Source organism: Carex rostrata, chromosome 14 (genome assembly GCF_964058835.1).
Source record: "Carex rostrata chromosome 14, lpCarRost1.2, whole genome shotgun sequence".
Taxonomy (NCBI): Eukaryota; Viridiplantae; Streptophyta; class Magnoliopsida; order Poales; family Cyperaceae; genus Carex; species Carex rostrata.
The window spans coordinates 9,763,176-9,771,877 of record NC_135931.1 but is presented as its reverse complement, the minus strand read 5'-3'; the positions used below and the strand labels follow the sequence as shown (position 1 = coordinate 9,771,877).

General features: G+C 38.0%; 1 protein-coding gene across 1 annotated transcript; it reads right to left on the bottom strand.

The window, feature by feature from the left end:
* Positions 1-3,839: 3,839 nt before the first annotated feature.
* Positions 3,840-8,395, bottom strand: LOC144565085 (Double Clp-N motif-containing P-loop nucleoside triphosphate hydrolases superfamily protein). The gene is made up of 3 exons (XM_078314718.1): positions 6,467-8,395; positions 5,765-6,116; positions 3,840-5,655 (listed from the first exon to the last, which is right to left on the bottom strand). Exons 1-3 carry the CDS (start codon positions 7,702-7,704, stop codon positions 4,099-4,101), a joined length of 3,147 nt encoding a protein of 1,048 aa, XP_078170844.1. The 5' UTR covers positions 7,705-8,395; the 3' UTR covers positions 3,840-4,098.
* Between the last annotated feature and the right edge of the window lie 307 nt (positions 8,396-8,702).

Below are 8,702 nucleotides of genomic sequence, written 5' to 3'. Positions count from 1 at the left end.
AAATCATATTTTTTTTATGTTCGAATGGCTGATTAAAATCCTCCAGTGTGATTTACATATCAAAACTTAATAAGATATCATATAGTGTTCAACAACTATGTAAAGCTTAAATTTTAGATTACAGCGAAGAGCATCTATTCGATAATAAAGTTGAAAAGTATTTTTTTTTTTAACTTTAAAATTGACAAAATGCTTAAGCTATATGAAACCATAGCTTAAAAACTTGGACAAATTTTTAAAAAGTGGACAAAATAAGCACTAGGGAGGTAGCATTAAACTTGATAAAGGAGTACTCATTCAGAGAGTTTAAAACTCCTTGGAGCACTAAAGAATACTAAAGAGCTCTAAGCCATAATTGCTGAACATTACCTGAGGTAGTACTACTTCTAAAGTAATATTTTTTTTATTAAGATTGTGAAAAATAGTTCGATAGTAAACAATAACAAATATTTGCATATAAAATAGAGTTATCTATGAAAAAATTAAAATAGTAATATATATATATATATATATATATATATATATATATATATATATATATAGAGTTAGGCTGGGGTGCTATGGATAGCATAGTGGCCTCCCGTGCTACGGCTCAATATTCGAGTTTTCAAAATCCAAACGGTCGATCCGAACCGTTCATCTTATTCTCCATATTAATATCTGCTTGGAGACCAAATTTTATAATTTTCTGAATTTTTTTACTATTTATTAAGCCACTTTGAAAATCGCTAATCCAACGGTTTTACTGTTTTGTGCAGCCACCGTTGGATCAACAATTTTGTAAAATACTTAATAAATAGTAAAAAAATTCAGAAAAATGTAAAATTTGGTCTCCAAGCAGATATTAATATGGAGAATAAGATGAACGGTTCGGATCGACCGTTTGGATTTTGAAAACTCAAATATTGAGCCGTAGCATAGAGGCCTCTATGCTATCCATAGCACCCCAGCCTAACTCTATATATATATATATATATATATAGAGAGAGAGAGAGAGAGAGAGATGGGCTATGGTGCATTGCAATGCATGGAGGGGTTTGTGCATTGGACCATAAATCTAAAATTCAAAATCTAAATGACCGATCCAAACCGTTCATCTTATTCTCCATATTAATATGTGCTTGGAGACCAAATTTTACATTTTTCTGAATTTTTTTACTATTTATTAAGTATTTTACAAAATTGTTGATCCAACGGTGGCTTAACAAAACAGTAAAATCAGCAGTCACCGTTGGATCAACAATTTTGTAAAATACTTAATAAATAGTAAAAAAATTCAGAAAATTGTAAAATTTGGTCTCCAAGCACATATTAATATGGAGAACAAGATGAACGGTTTGGATCGGCCATTTGAATTTTAAATTTTAGATTTATGGTCCAATGCACAAACGCCTCCATGCATTGCAATGCACCATAGCCCATCTCTATATATAGATATATATATATATCTAGAGATGGGCTATGGTGCATTGCAATGCATGGAGGGGTTTGTGCATTGGACTATAAATCTAAAATTCAAAATCCAAATGACCGATCCAAACCGTTCATCTTGTTCTCCATATTAATATGTGCTTGGAGACCAAATTTTATATTTTTCTGAATTTTTTTACTATTTATTAAGTATTTTACAAAATTGTTGATCCAACGGTGGCTGCTGATTTTACTGTTTTGTTAAGCCACCGTTGGATCAACAATTTTGTAAAATACTTAATAAATAGTAAAAAAATTCAGAAAAATGTAAAATTTGGTCTCCAATCACATATTAATATGGAGAACAAGATGAACGGTTTGGATCGGTCATTTGGATTTTGAATTTTAGATTTATGGTCCAATGCACAAACCCCTCCATGCATTGCAATGCACCATAGCCCATCTCTCTATATATATATCTATATATATAGAGAGAGAGATAGAGAGAGTGACTAATATGCATTCGAATGTATATGGACCGAAATACATACAGTCCAAATTTGACTTTTCAAAATTCAAACGGTCGATCCGAACTGTTCATCTTGTTCTCCATATTAATATATGCTTGGAGACCAAATTTTACATTTTTCTGAATTTTTTTACTATTTATTAAGTATTTTACAAAATTGTTGATCCAACGGTGGCTGCTGATTTTACTGTTTTGTTAAGCCACCGTTGGATCAACAATTTTGTAAAATACTTAATAAATAGTAAAAAAATTCAGAAAAATGTAAAATTTGGTCTCCAAGCACATATTAATATAGAGAATAAGATGAACGGTTCGGATCGACCATTTGAATTTTGAAAAGTCAAATTTAGACCGTATGTATTTCGATCCATATACATTCGAATGCACATTAGTCACTCTCTCTCTCTCTATATATATATAGAGAGAGAGAGAGATGGGCTATGATGCATTGCAATGCATATGCATCCTTGTACATTGGACCATAAATTACCGATTCAAAGTCCAAATGACCGATCTAAACCGTTCATCTTGTTCTTCATATTAATATGTACTTGGAGACCAAATTTTACATTTTTTGAATTTTTTTTTTTTACTATTTATTAAGCCACTTTGAAAATCGCCAATCCGACGGTCCAAAATTTTTTACTGTTTTTTATTGTTCACCCGGATTTTCAGATTTTCAAAGTGGCTTAATAAATAGTAAAAAAATTCCAAAAAATATAAAATTTGATCTTCAAGTACATATTAATATGGATAACAAGATGAACAGTTTGGATCGATCATTTGGACTTTGAATCGGTGATTTATGGTCCAATGTACAATAATGCCTATGTATTGCAATGCACCATAGCCCATCTCTCTCTCTCTATATATATTAAGTTATTACCTGATAGTAAAACTCTCTATCGTAAAATTTTGATATATAAATCACATTAAGCACGAATATAAAAATATATATATATAATTTGGAGGCAAAATAAGAAACGTTTACAAAATGAGGAGACCCTTTCATTTTTAAAAACTTTAATAAGTCAAAATTTAAAATTTAAAAGTCAAAATAAAACTGTTAGATGTGATCTATATTATTTAATCTATGTGCTCATAAAAAAAGCTATCACATTTCAATTTTGTTTTTATGTGAATCAATAAGTTAGCAACGTCTAGAAATTATCCACATTAGTAAGTTTTTTTACAAACTTTTGATGACTACCAAAATAAAATTGAAATGCCATAACTTTTTACACGTACATAGATAAAATGATGTAGATCATATCCAATGGCTTCATTTTAACTTTTAAGTTCTAAATTTTGAGTTATTAAAGTTTTTAAAAATAAAAACACGATAGAAATACAAAAAAATAAAACCACAACCCTCCTCTTACAAAATATCCTAAATTTAACTATATATTTGGCACACATCATATAGCTACAAAAGAGAAGGGTCTCTATAAATAAGACCCAAACAAAAGTACATCCCTTTTTTCAAAAAAAAAAAAAAAAAAAGTACATCCCTGGAGCCTGGAGGAAGCCTATATAGGGAAAAAAACAACAATATGTCCCAACTCTATTATCATTATAAAATGTACCAACCCTCAAACATAGTACCAGTACCAGAAGAGATGTTCACACAACAAACCCTTTAATGGAAGCATCCACCCAATTATTCACATGGGAGAGAGAGAGATCTCTGGTGAGTCTAGTGTCAGATAAAAAGTCTCTGAGGAAAAAAAATTCCAATGAGCTAGCATTTTTACTTTTTCTATACACATCAGTGTATATCTCTCCATATGAAATTTCATAGTATTCTGATGCGAAGATGTGTAGAATAAAGTGGACCAGCACTGGATGTGGTCCGACAAACTCAATTATTCAACGGTTACCGGTAGTGCCTGGTTTAATATCTAGGAAATATTAACACTTCTTTGAGCAAAAAGTTATCTCGATGTATTTCAAAAGGATAAATATAAATAAAAAACTTATGATTAAATGACGCTTTTGTTATACATCATATTATATCTATCACCTCCCCCTCCGCCCCCGGCCATATTTTGCCTCTTTTTTTTTTCTCTTTTCTGATTTTAGTAAAGAACAAGATTTCCTCCTATATTTACATATCTACCTCACAAAGAATAAAACATTTGTATCACCAAACCTCATATCTACCTTCCATTTACAGCTACAACCACGTTAGCCGGCAAACCACCACCATTGCCTTTTCCGGCATAGCGTATTGAAGTTGAAAGCCGTACATCTAACCTACAATCATCGGACCAGAAATTACGCTTCATTTGCTGGATACTGGGTCCCAAAATTTTCTCAGTCCAATCTTCAATCTCTGCTCCACGGACCCAAACTCCGCTGACCATTCGATCAATCACCTCATCATCGACCCGAATTGAACAACCATCTCCCAAGATGCCCACAAACTTTGAAGTGACACATTCCAGCACTTGTTTTTTCAAGGGGGCAAAATCGATTGGCTCGAACAGAATAGATTCTTCAACCAAATCAATCAATTCCAAAATGGGAGAAGGCATCAAGGATCTAACAGCAAGTCGAGCTTTGTCCAATGGCTCATGCTCAACGGTCAAATCACTCGAGTTACGGGAACCCTCACATGTGTCATCTACACTCGAACCAATAGCTAGGTTTAGGTCCAGAGATAATGCTGATTCCTTCCTCATCTTAGAAGGTCGTTCGTCATCACATAGCCAATCTGCTCGATGCTTCATAGATTCATCAACAGAGCTAGATGATAGTTCCAATTGCCATGAACTTGAATCTGCCAAATCAAGAATCCTCTCCTCATACTGGATTAAGGTTTCATGCGTCGGGCCTGTCTCTCCGTGAATCCAGCTTGTGGTGAGAATGATTGTCACATTACCTAAATGAACCTCACGCCCATGAGTATCCGGTAAACGTCCACGCTCAATCGCACGCTTAATTTTTCCCCGTACCACTGTGTCAGCACGGTCAATATCTTCAATTAAGATAACAGAAAACGGGTTTATCCGAACAGCCTCCACTACCCGATCCAAACTAGTCCTACCCCATAAGTCCATGTTGGGCTCTACACGGTCGCCTGACCCAAACCTAACTATTACCGGTCCGGCACCAAATAAAGACTCTGATAAAGCAACTGCCATCTTTCTCTTGCCAATTTGGTCTGCCCCAACAAATAAGAGCCAGGTGTCACCTCTCGGCATGACACCACGCCGTTTGCTGTTGCCTGCCCTGCACTGTATCACGACTGCAGCAACAGCTGATGCAGCATTAGGTTGCAATGGGACTTTTTCTTTCAAATCCTTCAAAAGCTTCTTGAATGAATCAATATCTGCAATGCCGGCTATTTTGGCCTTTTGCTGGTCTGACAAAGGCTCTGAGAATTTGGGCCCACCAAGTGAGAGATCAGTTTTTACAGGGCTGCCGGTTGGGCTCTTGGGTTTGTTATTATTGTCACGAAATCTTGAAGTTAATGATGGTTTTTCAGGATTGGACGGGACTTTGAGTAGTGGCATGACCTTTGTTTTGTTTCCTGCCGTTAGTGTCAAACCCTGTGCAATTGGTGATGAAAGAGTAGAAGGGATGGTAGATGGTATGGAGAGGGTTGGCTGCCCTGTGTTGGGCTTTGTCGGGTGAAGCCGAGAGCATGTCTCACGCCATTTCTTTTGCAATTCTTCAGTGCGATTCTTCCAAGCGAGCTCTTGATCCTTAGCCTATATAAATAAAAAAACTGTACACATAAGCCCCTGCAAATTTTGTAAATTTCAAGTTTTTGCATGTATGTGGTTGACATAATGTATTTAACTACAAAATTCAAGAAACCTGATCTGGGTTGTTAGTGGATCCAGATTTTGCTGTCCGACCAGGGCAAAGCTGGAGCCAATGAGGTAAACTCTGACCCGAATCTGACTTTGACACAGCTGTCACAGATGCAGATGATGGTATCTCGAACTGCTCAGCCACAAGCTTTCCCATCTCACTCTCGTACCCAGTCGTGCACAGCTGGCACATGCTTCCTCTGGTGCTCGGGTTGGTGATGCCTAGCATAATCTGTGGGCTCTGTCCCAAGGGGATTATACTGGCTGATGGTACGGGCCTGATTCCCATCCCCATACCTTTCATTGGCAATACAGTGCTTAACGAGTTGTTAAGAATGCCTCCAGTTGCAATAAGCCTGCATTTTTTTTGCTTAAATTATCAGGTATCACATTGAAACAGCACAGGATTAGAAGTTTGAACAGAGTGCAGAAATATTTTCCATGATTGCAGATAGAATTCCATGAAAGCATACTTCTTGCAGATAGATCTAACTTCCTGTATGGGCTATATTATATGTTAGGTACTTTCCAAATTTCACAGTCAAAGATGTTCCATTCAGCAGCAGACAATGTAAAACACAATTGGTGAACAGAGAAAATCTGAGTAAGTGAAACAGGGAACAAGCAAACACAAGAGCTGTTAATCAAATATTTAACTCATATGTTACTTAAAACAACACATACAGAAAGATATTTGAAAATTGACCTTGGGTTAATCAGACTGGGACGTGGCGACTGATGACGTGGTGCTGCAATCGGCACAGCTTGCAGGTCCCACTCCGTCTCCATACCAGGGTGGTACACCTGGCACCTCAGGTATGTGGCACAAGCAGCGGTCCCCAGCAACCAAACCTTTGTCTCCTCTTCACTGTTAAACCGCACCAAAAGTCGTGCAATCTCCGCCACCGCGGATCGACCTGCCTCCGTCACAACTGGCGGGCCTCGTGCGGCTGGACCCAAATTTGGACTTGGACCCTCTACCAACCATTTCAAGTCCCCCAAATTTATCACAATTGAATTTACCACCCTCAATTTCTCCTCAATTACATCACTCAACTCCACAATTTTTGACAAGTCCGGGTCTAAATTCAAAACCTGTGCTGAATTAACAGGTGGCGGAGCTTGACCTGAACCTATTTTTTGCAACGCCTCCTTCAATATTAATTCTAGGTCGGAGTCTCCAACCAGTATCGGATTTCTTTTATTGGATCTGAGCATTATATCAAACACCTTTTTTACCTCCTCTACTCTCTTTTGACCATCAACCAGCTGGGATGTCGCTGCATTTGCCAATCTCGGATTCATATATAAACTATTCATATTCGAATTCAAATTTAGATTGGGGTTTTGAACTAGGGAGGGGATTGCTGATGGAATAGTTGTTGATTGGGAAAGACCTAATTGCGGAGGAGAATTGCTTGTACAGGAAGAAGTAGAAACTAGTGAATTTTCAATGGTGGATTTAACGGCCGAGGAATTGAAGGAAGCCTCCCGCATAACCCTTGACACTGACGGGTCGTCCAAAATGGAGAGAACCAGCTGCTCTAGCTCCACTTTGACCGCTAACAGGGGAGGTTGTGGGCTATCAGGGCAACCCGACCCGCCTCTTCTCTGATGGGCCTGTGCCCTTTTGAGAGCAGCCATCAAGGCGTTGGAAACTGGAGGGCAAGAGTTGGCCGGACTGGAGGAGGAAGGGAGCCGGTCAAGGGCCACGGAGAAGCATAATTCGAGAGCCCGGCACTGTAGCGGATGCGGCGAGTTCGAACTAGCGGAGGCACAAGCACGGCGAAAGATACTGGAGGGGGAGGAGAGAAGGGATGCTGCCACGTGGAGGGGGGTTGTTTGACCATGCCTCCGCCTCGCGGCCTCTTCGATCGAGCGGGAGAGAACAGCAGCTGCCTCTGGTGTCAGCGTTTGTTGAATTGTGCTCAAATCCGCCCTCATGGATGTTTCTCGAATTGGTTATGGAAATTTTGGATTTGATTTGGGATTTTGTGGGTTTTAAGTAGGGAATTGGAGGGTCAACTCAGCAGAGATTTGCTCTGTTTTTCTTCTTTCTAATTTATGATTAGACAAAAGGGGGAAGGGGTATTATTTCATGGACTCAATAAGAAAATCCGTGCTCTCTGTAGACTCTGGAGTCTGGAGGATCAAAGACAAAGGAGCCTCCTTGAGCTGAAGCGAATTAGGTTTTACGGAGAGAGATAGAGAGCGACGGAGGGGTAGATTAAAGCCAAAGAAGATTTATCGTTTCTTTCTCCAGTGTTTCTCTCATAATAGCTTTGGATTTTTCTATGGAAACGGAGAATTTCAGGAAAGCGGGATTCTTGTTTTATCGAAACTATGCCCTTGTTGGAGTGCCCAGCAAAAGAAACAAGGAAGAACTCGAATTATTTTCTTGCATTGAAGAGAGAGACAGAGAGAGGAGAGTTGAATATGAATATGGTCACTTTTTAGGTCGGTTTGGGAGAAGAAAACAGGGTACTAAAATATTGGAGTTGTGGATGAAAGCATGGGTACTTTTTGGTGGTTGTTTGAGGAACTCAAGGCAAGGAAGAGAGAGAAACGCGGTTTATCTTCCCTCCCTAATAAACGAGATGAAACGGGGAGAGTTCACGAAAAGATCTGAACCAAAAAGGCGAACAGAACACCTCTTGTTATCAGTGAGGCTCTGGATTTTCTATGTCGGTACTTTGTATAACCTATGCTGTTGTCTTTCCCTTTTATTTGAATCATTAAATCCCGGACATTCATATTTCATTCCCTTTGCCTTTTCTTTTTCCATGAAAGCTGATAGCGAGTTCGCATCTCTTTAGAATTGCGAGTTCGTTTCCTCTCTTTTTTTCTTGATATGAAAAGTAGGACTTTTATTATTTCAAATTAAAAAGGAAGGATTTAGTATTAGTTTTTACAAATTAACATATTTTGTATCCCGCTCTTTT